At 43.1% G+C, this 13,702-nt stretch overlaps 1 protein-coding gene across 2 annotated transcripts in view; it reads right to left on the bottom strand.

Annotated features, from left to right (window-relative positions):
- RICTOR (RPTOR independent companion of MTOR complex 2) overlaps positions 1-13,702 on the bottom strand; it is a 1,007,050-nt gene that overhangs the window by 918,083 nt on the left and 75,265 nt on the right. For both annotated transcript variants that reach the window (XM_069221337.1, XM_069221336.1), the window contains exon 5: positions 3,283-3,414. In XM_069221337.1, the coding sequence (XP_069077438.1) occupies positions 3,283-3,414 (132 nt within the window). The remainder of the gene's footprint in view (positions 1-3,282; positions 3,415-13,702) is intronic.

Consider the following 13,702-nt stretch of genomic DNA (forward strand, 5'->3'; position numbering starts at 1 on the left):
TATCCCTGGGGTCACTACACCTCCTACATGGCCACTTCCTGTGGGAAGTGGGCATCAACCTGTCCGAAAGTTCCTAATTCTGCCAACACCAAGATAGCAGATTTACAAATGTTGTGTTCACATCAGGCAGTTCATCTTAAGCGTGGGACTGACCTGAAAGGTGGACATGCCTCGCTGAATATTACCTATCCCGTCTGTCCAGGTGCCAAATGGGCCGTGAGGCAGGGGGGTTGGCATCTCTTCTCAGAGTAAAGCCATATCTGCATAGCAAGGGCAGTGGGCTTCTCTGAAGCCCCCTGATTTGGGATGAGGATCTGTAGGTCATCCTTTTGGGAGGGGTGTGATAAAAGCCCTGCCAGAGCAGGGATTTGTTCCTGTACACCCAACACCAGAGGCCCTCACTCTTGTGGGGCCAGAAACATGTCCGGTGGTGGTAAGCTAGTTAGAACTAATCAGCCAGAACATAGGTAAATGGTAGGTTTTTCAGGGGGTGCCTCTGAAGTGCCCTCTGGGTGCATGTATTAATAGATTCCTCACTGCCATCAGTAAGGGTTTATTAATACAAGATGTTTGATACCAAACATCCCTAACTTCTGTGAAGCCATCATGTAGCAGAGGAACTCGCATTGACCAGTGTCCAGCACAAGTACTTAAAATGGCTTCCCTGTTCACTCACTATGTCTAAGAATTGACAAAGACATAGCAGGGGCATATCTGCTCGTGCAGATATGTCCTAACATGTAATATAATGCACCCTGCCTTAGGGCTGTAAGGCCTGCTGTAGGGGTGACTTACATATATTGCATGCACTGTCAGGAGATATGGCACACAAGCTGTACACTTTTAGCTGCACCAAGGAACGCAGTCTGCAATGGTAGGCTGTCTGTGCTAGAGGAGGGGTCACTGAGGGTGGCACAATATATGTTGCACCACTGAGGGACTTGCTTTGGTACCAATGCCCTTAGTACCAGAGGTACCATTTACTAGGGACTTACAAGGGGGCCAAAGGAATTGACAATTGGGGAACAATTGCACAATTTTAGGGAAAGAGATCTGGCACTGAGAACCTGGTTAGCAGGAACCCGATGCACTTTTAATCGAAATCGCATCCACTATCAGGCAAAAAGTGGGCGTGACCATGTAAAAAAAATGTCTCTTTCCTACACCATATAGTGCCAGGTATTGACAGCATAGGAGTGATGCACTGGAAATTGGCCGCTAGCAACTAATCATCAAGGTCGGGGTAGATGTAAACTAGAAGGGCCACCACCATTATGTTGACTAAAGTGGAGCACAAGTAAATGCCCATATCACTATTATCCAGAACACTCTACACCAATTCTTCCAGAATGAAAAACTGCAGTCCTTCTACCGTCCGTTCCCATTCGTTACTAGGGCAGGTGCAAAGATATCTTGAGTAAAATCTGTGTTAAAATGGATAAATGTTTTTTTTTGGACTCCCTACCTTTTAACTAGGTTTCCCTGCACAGAATGGCATGCAAATTGGTATAACTGAGTTTACATGCATACACAAAGTAAATGCCTAATCAGGAGCAGATCAGCGCATGGGGCAAAGCAGAAAATGTCTTTTTGATGGAAAGTGCAGCTCATCCATAACTAAAAATACATATTTTGGGGTGTTCTTATGCACAAAATGCAGGGCTATGAAAAGTCATATTTCAGAGGGAACCGTGAAATCATAAAGACAGACTCCAAGTCACTCTGCAGAACTTTACCACTGGCAGCGCTACTATTATTAAGCAGTTGGAGAGCCACACGGTGCAACAGGGTTACGTTAAATTATGAGACGAGAAAAAACAAATTACACAGGAATCAAACAGCATTAAGTGGTATATTCTTTGGTGGTAGTATTAGATTAATAATTAAATCAGCAAAACGTGTGTCAAGTGCAGCAAATCCACACTAAACTGTAAAAAACACAAATCCACTTGGCCTTCGGCTGTCTCAACAACAATCTGTTCATGAATTGTAAACAAAATCTAAATATTCTAACTCCAATCAGTGTCCTGAACCTAAAGGAGACCAGTTTCAACGATCTTTTCAGCTACAGAATGTGTTTTTCAGAACGGAAAGGGTGCTTTTCCCTACAATTCTCTGGTTTCAACTACATAATTAAGTGTTGTTCTCCTCTTTTTACTGTGAATAAACAGAATAGCCCAGTATGCCTACATTTCTAATCAACAAACGAAAAACATGTTTCTTCAAGCCAACTTAAAATAAACATATAATATTAGAAATACATTATGCATAACATGACCCTATATTTTCATCTTAGGGCCCTGGCGACATTAAAAAAAAAACATAGCTTTTGGCCTTAAAATATCATGGTACCAGAAAGGTTTCATGCCTTAACATTGGATACATTTATTTTTAAATGGACATGTCAAAAACCCAAAGGGCCCAATTAAAAAGAAAGCCATTAATCTGCACTCTCAGATTTAAACCTACTTCCAAGTGTAGATTTATGACATTCTGGAATCCACAAACAAGAAGCACTACTTAATGGAAGGTGGGACGCATACAAGTTTCTATGCAATATTCCCACCCAGCAGGATCTTATTCCTGATAGACATTCTCCAGAGAGAAGCACTTTGCACAGGAGGGATAGGATTCCCTGTGCAAACACACATTTTTTTCCACCACTGGTATTTAAAAAAGATTGAAAACAAACTTCCTCCTACACACCCAGTAAATCTGGAGGTAATCTGTTCCCCTTCCTACTCTGGAAGGAAAGTAACACCAGCCATGAACTGGACTAAATATTCAAACTTTTCCCAGAGAGGAAAAGGTAATGAGAGGAACTTGTTAATGCCAACAGCCAGCCAGGGCAAACCCATGCTCAGGGAACACCCTTACAGTGGGATTTCCAGGTGCGGTGAACTCTGCACTCACGGCAGAGATCTCTGCACACATAAATGTGCTTAAATCTACCAGGATTCCTTTTGTGAATTTCTAGCAGGCTTATGTAAGGCACGTTCAGTTATGTTTAAAACTACATTTAAATGTGTAGATAGTGCACAATGGGCCCAGTTTTTGTCTCCAGACAAGGAATTAATACAATTCTGGCAGAAACCTTTATGGTTAGCAATGTCAAGACAGATAAAATATGACCATAATAGAATAGCACTGCTGCACTCATACTGTTGTGGGTATCTTTCATTATATGCAGACACTATAAATGCTGGCTCCAGCAAGAGTGCCAGACTTGTTCAGTCGTTCAGTGTACATAATGAAGACTTAACAAATATAAAACGTAATTACCTGGCAATCAAATAATCCACTTTCAGCCTTAGCATCTTCTGCAAAATACTGGAGTCTCGTATGAGATATCTAAGTGCACGAAGCCCTGCTGCACGCACCTCTTTTGCTTCATTTAGTAATGCTAATCGTAGACTGCAGAAGGAAAAAAAAAAAGATCACAGTAGCATTAACTAAATCAAGGCAAGCAAAATGTTGACGTTTAATATCTTGAAAGATACTTGTATAACATGCTGCATCATTGCCTAGATGGAGCTCTGCCTCACATTCCAAAACATGCAGGCTCCATGGAAGGCACAATCTGACTGACTGATATGACCCAATCTATTAATGCAGCTCTCAACTTTGCTTTGGGCCTTCTTGCAATACAAGTGTTTGCTATGGTGAACACAAGGTGAGAACCCACAATAATTCTGTTTTACCCGCATTACAGTTCATACAAAATACACTTAAGAAACTGCATTCATTAGGATACGTATGGCTTGATTCAACATCGTTCAAATCACATGGAGTAAGAAAATGGTAAGGGATCAAGATTTATAGCCAGACTCATTCTAAAATAGCTAAACATATTAATAATTCCCATGGTAAAAAGCAGCACACATGTTTTTCAATTTATTATTTTACTGCTTTTTACCCTTTAGTAGATTTATGGTGCCTGCACCTGTTTCAAGTGGACTTTCAGCAGGCTCTAAGTTAATTCGCTGACGCATGAACATTCAAACCTGTGCAACAACATTTAAAAGAGGGATAGTACTCTTTGATTCTGCTGCATATAAACATTACAGGTTTAAACATTACAGGTAGTTTAGGTTTTTGGAAATTTCTGAATTTGGGGGAGGGAGGAGACTACAGTCATTTTACTCTAAAATAGGTAGACAAGTCAATACATAATGTATACAAGTCTGGCACATGGACACATCTAAGCAACATCATAATTGATCTAACTCATGTTAGCATGTTTGGAATGAATATCTAGTCCACACTCTGCAATTATGGGATAAACTCCCAGGGATTAATCAAATTATGCGATTCATCTATTGCTGTGATTTGGTCGTAATATAGTCACATGAAATCTATTAATCGGAAACACTTGTATAAAATACATATGCAGCCCAGCACCTAAGTGCCAATATAAAATAGTTGCTTAAAGAAGGACTCAAATACCTTATCTTCAGCCACAGCCGAACCTATTTCAATAAGCCAGTGGATACAAGGTAGAATTGTGTTGATGCACTATTATTCTCAAATTGCTTTACATAAAATTATTTCTAAAGCATATGCAAAAATTACTTTGAGGAATGGAGGTATATTTATCTTCACTTCTTATGAAAAGCACATCCAACATAGAGAGCTATGCATGTGTAACTATAACTCTGCCAAATTCAGAAAATGAGTAAGTTGAAAAGTTTCACTTCAGCAAATTTTTCATGTACAGAATTAACTGTAAAAGGTTTCTTTAGAACAAGCTTCCAAGGTTCTCTATGAGTGAATGATTGTAGTTTGCTTACTCTCCTGGCACAAGGGAGGGCAAGTAGCAAAGGTAAGAAACTTTATTTCAGCCCTGTGGACCACTTCACATGGACTTCTCATTAATTGAGATAATACTGTAACAAGTTGCCATGTAGGAGGAGGTGACTTTATTGGAGGATATGCTCTGAAAAGCCCTTTAAGGAATGGATGATTAATCTGTGCAACCACAAGGAAGGTGATCCCAAAGTTTGCATGTACCTGGAAATAGCAGCCAAATGCACTCTGACAGAAGAATGTGCTAGACTGGATTTGGCTAGACAGAGCAGTTGTACGTTAGAATCAGCTCTAACCTTCACAAGAATATTCAGACAGATTTCTGGAATATCTAGGAGTTGTAGCTCATGATGCTCAGGAGCTATGCTGATAAACGCAGAGAAATTGGATCTGGATAAAAGATCTGCTGATTATTCATTGATTATTCAAGTCTACTTGCGGCTTGAGTTGAATGTGTTTGTCCACTGACAACACAAGAGGCTCGGTAAACCAGTGTTGTCTGGGCCATCGCTGGACCAATGAGTATTAGCCTGCATGGTTCCGTTTTTTTCCAGAGAATTCTGGGAATAAGAGGGATTGAGGAGGGGGGAAGCGTAGACATATATTCCGGACCACTGCCTCGAAAAGGCATTACCCCAGAATCCCTTTTGATCTTGTTCTCTCTCAATGCAAATAGATCCAGGTTGGGTTTGTCACATTCGCGAACTATGGCATCCACGACTAGTTGGTTCAATTTCCATTTGTGACAATCTTGGGCCATTCTGCTCAAGGTGTCTGCTTGACAGTTGTGCACTTGTGGGAGATGGTCTGCCATTATTGTTACTTGGTGATTTGGTGCCCACCACCAGATAGTTTGAGCTTCTTGGGACAGAATTTTGGATCTTGTACTTTCCTGTTTGTTGAGGTAGTGCATGCTCATTGTGCTGTTTGTTCTTATCAACATGGCGGGAACTTGAATTCTCTGTAGGTAACCTTGAAGAGCTAGGGAGACTAATATCAGCTCCAGGAAGTTGATATGCAGTTTCAACTGGTCTGTGGTCCACTTGCCCTGAATCTGCAGATCTTGCAAATTAGCTCCCTATCCTTCCAGAGACGCGTCTAGTGTAATGACATATTCTGAAATGGGAGGATGGAATGTTAGACCCGCAGAGAAAATCTAGGAATGTATCCATCAGGTAAAGGCTGCTTGCATGACAGGTGTAATCTGTAGAATGTCACTGAATTGCCTTCCAACTGGAGCCATTGTGCATCCAGTTGTTCCTGGAAGGGTCGCATTTTGAGGTGACCATGAGGTATTAAGAGAATGGCTGAGGGCATCATGCTGAGTAGTGATTTGATCAGGCGAAATGAAGGCCACTTTCTTTTTGAAAGGGAGCGGGTCAGGGAAGAAAGTTTCTGCTGTCAGTCTTCAGACAAGAATGCATTGTCGAGTAATATGCCTTGAGTTGCTCCCAGAAAGCATATTCATGTTGAAGGTGAATGACGAGACTTTTGAAAACTGTGAGCCGCAGGTTTTGAAAGAGGCGAAGACAACTGATAGTAGCCCTTGATGCCTGTTGGGAAGGCAAAGCCATTATTAATCAGTCATCTAGGTAAGAGAAAACTTGGATGCCTTGTTAACAGTGGCAGGCCAACGCTGGAGCAAGGCATTTTGTAAATATTCGGGAGCAGATCAAAGACAGAAGGTAGCAGTTTGAACTGGTAATGTGGACAGGCTACTGTAAATCGGAGGAATTTGCGAAGGTTGGGGTGAATGGGAATGTGAAAATATGCATCCTTGAGATCGAGGCTGGTAAGAAAAAGCCCATGGTTGAGCAGCTGGAGTAATTCCTGGAGGAAAATCATACAAAAAGATTGCTTCTTCAGCTACTCGCCGAGTTTTCTGAGGTTGAGAACGGGGCACCTTTGGACAACATGGCCAAACTTCCTTCTGAAGAAGGTGAGAAGGGAACAATTATGTTGGTGGAGGTTCAAGGTGGAATCTAAGTAAACTCCAATGTGTGGATATGTTCGATGAGATCTAGGACCCATTAGCCTGTAGTTATCTTGGTCCAGTGATGTAGGTACTGGGAAATTCTGGAGAAAAGGCATTGGTTGTAACCAGTACATTGAAGTTGTCACTGTATTCTAGCGATGTCTCTGGTAGAAGTAGCAAAACGAAAGGATGATGGACGGAGTGCTGAACAATCCAAACACTCACCCCCAGTCACAGATCTGGGTTTAATCCATCGTTCTCTTGCTCACCATGCCACCCCAGTTTGGACCTAGCCATATGCAAATCAGTCTTGACCCTGTTCCTCATAGAAACAGTCCAGTCTGAACTGCCAAGCCAGGTTCTCCCTGGATCGGAAACAAGCATCCTGGGACCGGTTTCAGGGTATCACCCTTCATCAGCAAGGCTACCTTGAATCCAGTGGCACAGTGAGCAAGGGACCCACGTCTGGGCGTACCCCTGGCACTTAGGGTGCACAAAGCAACATCACAAAACAAAATAAAATGATGGACGGAGTGTTGAAACTTTTCAAACACTCACCCCCAGTCACAGATCTGGGTTTAGTCCATCGTTATTTTGCTCGCCATGTCACCCCAGTTTGGACCCAGCCATATGCAAATAAGTCTTGACCCTGTTCCCCATGGGTTCATAAGATCAATGCAGGCCTCTGGAGCAATGGGTCCTTATGAGGTCCCAATGGCCATAATTAAGCAGGAACCTCAGCTCTGGGCAAGAATTCTCTACCCGGTCTTCTATGTCTGCTATTTACAATGTAGAATCCCAGACTCCTGGACTGGGATTGTTATAGTCCCCCTGTACAAAAAGGGAGATAAATCTCTAGCCATAAATTATCAGAAATTGCACTCCTGGACGCAACTGGCAAGATATTTGCAAAAAGTATTCTAATGCATTTAACTTCTTGGGTTGAGGAATACGCAATACTCCTTTTGGAACATGCAGGTTTCAGAAAGGAACACAATACTTTTGATAATATGTTATTAATGCAAATTATAAATGAAAAATATGTTCAGATCAGGGACGGGGTATTATATGCTGCATTTATAGATTTCAACGGCTTTTGACAGGGTAGATAGGAAGATCTTATGGAAGAAATCATATGTGTTGGGTGTTCCACCAAACTTATTTGGTCATAGCTTTGCACTCTTCAACCTGGTGCAAAGTTCTCTTAGGAGGAGAGCAGGGCCGGTCTTCTAAATTTCCTACAAAAAATGGATTGAAGCAAGGTTGTCTACTGGCACCATTGCTTTTTTCTTTATATATTTATGACTTGCCTGGTACCTTTTGGAATGCTGATGGCTTTGCACCCAAAATCTGAGGGCGTTCTATCTCCTGCCTTCGTGATTGACCTTACCCCGAAAGGTCTAAATCAGCGTTGGGTTGCTTTAAATCACTATTCTATGCAGAATCATTTGAAAATCAATATATCCAAGTCTCAAGTAGTATGCTTTCTAGGGAAAAAATCTGGTAAAAAAAAAAAAACTAAATAAAAAATCTTGGTCCCTGGGTCAACTTAAGTTAGAGCAGGTAAAAACCTATTGCTTTTTGGGGGAAATTTTATCCTGCTCTCTCAGTGATCAAGATCACATTCGTAACAACGTTAGTAAGGCTCTCTCTAAAGCACGTTTAGTGGCCTTCTTTTTAATGCAGTTGGCCGGCCTCATTTTCTCCATCTACTGACTGCTTACCAAACATAGATTCAATAGAAACGATAATCTTGCTATGCAATTGCTTGAGCTTGACCCTGACCTTATTCCATCGATACCTTGAAAAAGGCGTCATGGTCCAAAGGTTTTTCCCTGGATGTCGAGATCTGTTTTTTTTATACAGGAGACTCGTGATATTAACCAAAACAGCGATTTTTAAACATTCTCAGCCATACCTTGCCTGGAATCTCCCACATGGGGGAAACACTTTTTCATTCTGTTGAGATTAGACAGCGTGCCACCTAGAGAACTAACCTCCAAATGGGAAGGATTCTCGAACATCTGTGATCTTTGCCAATTGGGGGGGCAGAATCTTAAGCGTGTATTATTTGTTTGTCTTGTCTTAGCTATATTCAGGAAAAAATGGTTGCAACCCCTCTATCTGAATTTTAATATTATTTCTGCCAGAGAGGCCTTGGAAGTTTTGTATAATCTACCTAATGAAATAGTTTGTTTTAGGATTTTTAAAATTTTCAAGTCATTTTTTTAACCTAACTTGAGTTTTCCTTGTATTGGTGTGTACAAGATGAATTTAAGTGAACGTCCTTGGTATTTTAGAGGCATTTTATACAAATCGTACTGAGTAGCAGAGCTTGATAAAGTTTTTTAATACAGGTCTGACAGGCAGAGGGCTGGATTTTTCGTATCTTATAGATCTCCTTTTATTATGAATTTTAAGTATGTGGTTTGTATTTGTCCCTATGGAAGCCATTAGTATCATGCATTGAGGAAGGTATCAAGAGTGGCCTCTCATAGGGTACCATGCTTTTTGCACTGTATGATGCGCTCTATAGGAAGTACATTGTAAAGAGTTAGAGGGGTTGAGTTTAACGCCTTTTCATATAGAAGCTAATTCTTCCGGTCAGTTGCACTTTATAAATCTATAGTACTGTTTGAGATTGATTGTGAAATATAAGTTTGATGGGAAGTATGGTGAATGTATCACATTTTATAGACAATATAATGTTATTATCTAGTTTTATGGAATTTTATTTTTATTGGCGTATGATATTGTATGTGTTATCTATGCATGTGGACCTCCTCGGAGTTCCAATTCATGAAATAAATACATTGAATTGAATTGATGGTTTTTTTCATCATCAATGAGGCAGTCTTCGTGGGATGGATGAAGATGATAAAGTCATCGTCGGGCTTCTGTCACTCCTGACTGTCGTCAACAGTAGTTTTTATATCTTAGCAGTCTCAGACAAAGATCTAGTCTCAAAGAAATGGCCATAGCAGGAGTAGATGGCTCGGATTTAGAGCCTGATGAAGCTCTTTTGAATTTTTCTTTATGAAATATGCCTTCCATAGATCCACAGTGGGTCTTTTTAAGGCTGTTTTACTGTTTTGAGAGCACTCACGGTGAGACCTTTTCCTCTTTTTGAAAGTCTGCAAAGAGATCAAGTACTCACCACTTTCCTCCTCACAAAGTACAAAAGACTTAGATTTACTTTTTTGTAGCCATCATAAAAGTCATCCCTCACAACCTCTGAGGGTTTTTCTAGTAAAAGTTCTGCAAATCTTGCAGTTTCTCACCTTGTAGGATGGATAAGGGCAATATATCCATTTATTCCGAGTGAAGAATGAAGTACTCCTTTCTTGATCACTTCTGACATACTGGAACAGAAAAAAGTGTCCGAAGATGATAACATTTGGAAAAAACTGAGCAGAGCTCAGGGAGACTCACTCACACATGATGCACAGCGATAATCTGAGGGAAGATGCCTCTGTTGTAAGTGCTCTAATGATGCTGTCGTCCGATTGCTCATTTTTCAAATTTGGCCCTTTTTATTTCTCCAGAAATGACACAGGCAGGCTATTGAGCTGAACTCTGCATTCCCTTTGCAACCTATCATACTGATATATACTGCTTACTATGATATTGTGGGACTTCGATGACAGGGAATGATTCAAGCATGTGAATCCATGAAAGATACCCGAATACTGGAGAAATGATGTGTATCTGTCTGTGGTGTTGCTGCACTGAGCTTTCAAAATGGCATGAAAAAATAGGAAGAAAAGAATACTTTCACGCTGCAGAAAATTTCAGCAACGTACCTTCAGAGGGACAGCTGCAACCTTGGGCTAAAGACAACTGTTTTCATTTTCTTTGGATTTAGTGCTGCATTGTTCATGTCTGGATACTGACAGACATTCTAAATTTAGATCTTTCAGGATGGCATGAGTTTGTACCACTTGTAGGAAAGTACCCTCTTTTTGACATGGTACCCCCATTTTTTGCCTGCTGTCAGTGTGTTTTGACTGTGTTCACTGGCATCCCGCTAACCAAGAACCTGGTGACTGTGCTTTCTCCCTCTAAAATTAGTGGTTCATGACTTTGTACACCCCACAATTGGCATACTGGTGCCCAATGTAAGTCCCTAGTATATAGTACGTAGGTACCCAGTGCACTGGGGCATTAGGGGTTCCCCACTGGCTGCAGCATGTATTATGCCACCCATGAGAGCCCATGCAAAATGTGTCTTCAGGCCTGAAGTTACAGCCTGCGTGAAAAGGTGCATGCACCCTTTCACTACAGGCCACTGTAAGTCACCCCTCTAAGAGGGCCTGCTAGCCCAGAGGGCAGGTTGCAAGTACCTGGGTGTGAGGGCACCCCCGCATGAGCAGAGGTGCCCCTACGAACTCCAGGTCCATTTCTCGGGACTTCGTAAGTGCAGGGATGCCATTTTACCTGTGTACCGGGCACAGGTCACCTGTGTTCAGCTACATAATGGTAACTTCGAACCTGGGCATGAATCAAAAATGTCGGAATCATACCCCAATACTGTTGACAGTATTGGCTGTATGATTCCATGCACTCTTGGGGCTCCTTAGACGACCCCCAGCTTTGGTCCTACCTGTTTGCAGGATTCTCCTGGGCAGCCCGCGCCTCTGCCATCCTACAGACAGGTTTCTGTCCTCCTGCTGCTTGACCAGCTCAAGCCCAGGAAGGCAGAACAAAGGATTTCCTTTTGGGAGCGAGAGGAAATACCCTCTCCATTTGGAAATAGGTGTTACATGGCTTGGGAGGGGTAGCCTCCCCAAGCCACCGGTATGCTTTGAAGTGCATTTAGTGCCCTCCTTGCTTAAACCTGTTTGCCCCAGTCCATTGACCCTCGGTTCCTGCTCTGGTGCGAAACTGGACAATGGAAAGGGGAGTGACCACCCCCCTATCCAACACCATCCTAGGGGTTGTGCCCAGAGCGCCTCAGGTGGCCACTTGGTTCTGCCATTGTGAATCCAAGGTGGGCAGAAGCCCCTGGGTGAATCTGAGTGGCCAGGTCAGGCAGGAGATGTCACAGCCCCCTCGTGATAGGTGTTCACCCTGCTAGGTGACAAATCCTCCCCTTCCCGGGCTATTTAGGGTCTCTCTCTTGGGCGGGTCCTCAGAATCAAAGTGCAAGATACCAGCAGGAATCCTCTGAATCGTTTACTTCATCTTCTAGCCACCGGGACTGCAAATGGACTCTCCAGGAACCGTCAATCTGCAACTCCAGCGACAACTCCGCTTTGCAACATTGTTTCTCCGGAACCTTCCGGAAACTTCAACATTTCCTTGGCTGCGCATCCTTTGAGGGTGCCGCATCTTCAGCCTGCACAAGAAGGAATCTCCCTTGGAGTGAAGGAGTCACTCCCCTGCATCCGCCAACACCAACTGCAACAACGACCGGCTGTCTGGATCTTCTCTCCTGCAAAACTGTGTGGATCCTGCATCACATGTGGTGGTCTAGTGTGGTCCCCTTGGTCCTCTCTACCAGCTATCCAACTTGGGAGCTGGTAAGCCCTTGCCTCTCCCTGCAGGACAGTATCCCTTTGCACAGCGACTCTTGCAGCTAGCAAGGCTTGTTGGCTCTTCTTCCAAGGGATCTTCAGGCTCCCTGTAGCCCCGGCCTCCAGCAGTCTTCCCAGCAAAGCACAGTCTCCTGCCCGCTGCTCCAGCGACATGGAACTCCTCTTCAGGTTTGCTAAGTGGGCCTCACTCAGAGTCCTGTGCCTGCTGCCTGAGTTGCCAGTGGAGGCTGTATCCTCGACTTCTGACGTTCCTCACTGCTGAGGGTTGTCTCCTTGGGTTGAGCCCAAGTGAACCTTGCTGGTCCCCAGCAGCTCTGCAACTATTCTTCTGCAACTCTTGCCTTTGCCAAGGCTTGTTGGTGGTTGTTCCACATCACTGACTGACTGCAACTCTTCTTCCGAAGTGGGACATCTACTGCAACACTCCTGGAACTCTTCACCTGCTCCTGTGCTGCATAACCGACTCCTGCTCTTCACCGTCGACCTGGTTCTGCATCTCCAGAAGGGTGGGTAGCGGCTCCTGACACAACCGGACACTCCAACTGGAACTGGACTTGGTCCCCTGCATTTGCAGGTCCTCTTCTGCCAGGATCCATCTTCTGTTTCTTTCAGTCTTGCTTGGGTCTTGCACAGTCTGTTTACAAAGTTACCTGTGGATTTGGGGGGGGGGGGGGGACAGGTACTTACCTCTTCTCTCCCGATTGCTGGGGGCACTCTGGTACTTACTTTTTGGGGCTCCTAGTTCCCCCAGCTCCCCTCTACAGATTCCACTTACCTGGGTGGGGGACTTACTTTCGCATTCCACTTACTTGGGAAATGGTTTGGTCTCCCCCTAGGGTAATGTGTACAGAATAGTGTGTTTACTCACCTGCTAGTACAGTATTGCTACACAGTATTTTAGTAGTTGTGTTACCATAATAAAGTACATTTTTTATTTTTGTAACACTGTATGGTTCTTTTATGTATGATAGTACTTGGTGACTACAGTGGTATTGTCTAAGCTTGGCATGTCTCCTAGGTAAGTCTTGGTTGCTCATCACAGCTACCTCAAGAGAGCCCTAGCTTCCTAGACCCTGTTTACACCTCACTAATAGGGGATACCTGGACCTGGTATGAAGGTGATAACACCATAGGTGCTCACCACACACCATGTCCGCTTCCGATACAAGCAAGGTATCCCTATACATTTGTGTAGCCCACAAACAGTGCAAGATATAATGCAATTTGGAGGAATTACTTGGGGCTGTTCTTTTGGACCTTTGATACAGGCGCTACTGGACAGTATCCTTATTGTTGTTAACAACTAGTATATCATGGCCAATAGCACTTTAGCACTCCTATTTCAAGGAAGGTACTCCACATAGGGAATTTACTCTGAAGAGTA

This window comes from Pleurodeles waltl, chromosome 1_1 (genome assembly GCF_031143425.1).
Source record: "Pleurodeles waltl isolate 20211129_DDA chromosome 1_1, aPleWal1.hap1.20221129, whole genome shotgun sequence".
NCBI classification, from domain to species: Eukaryota; Metazoa; Chordata; class Amphibia; order Caudata; family Salamandridae; genus Pleurodeles; species Pleurodeles waltl.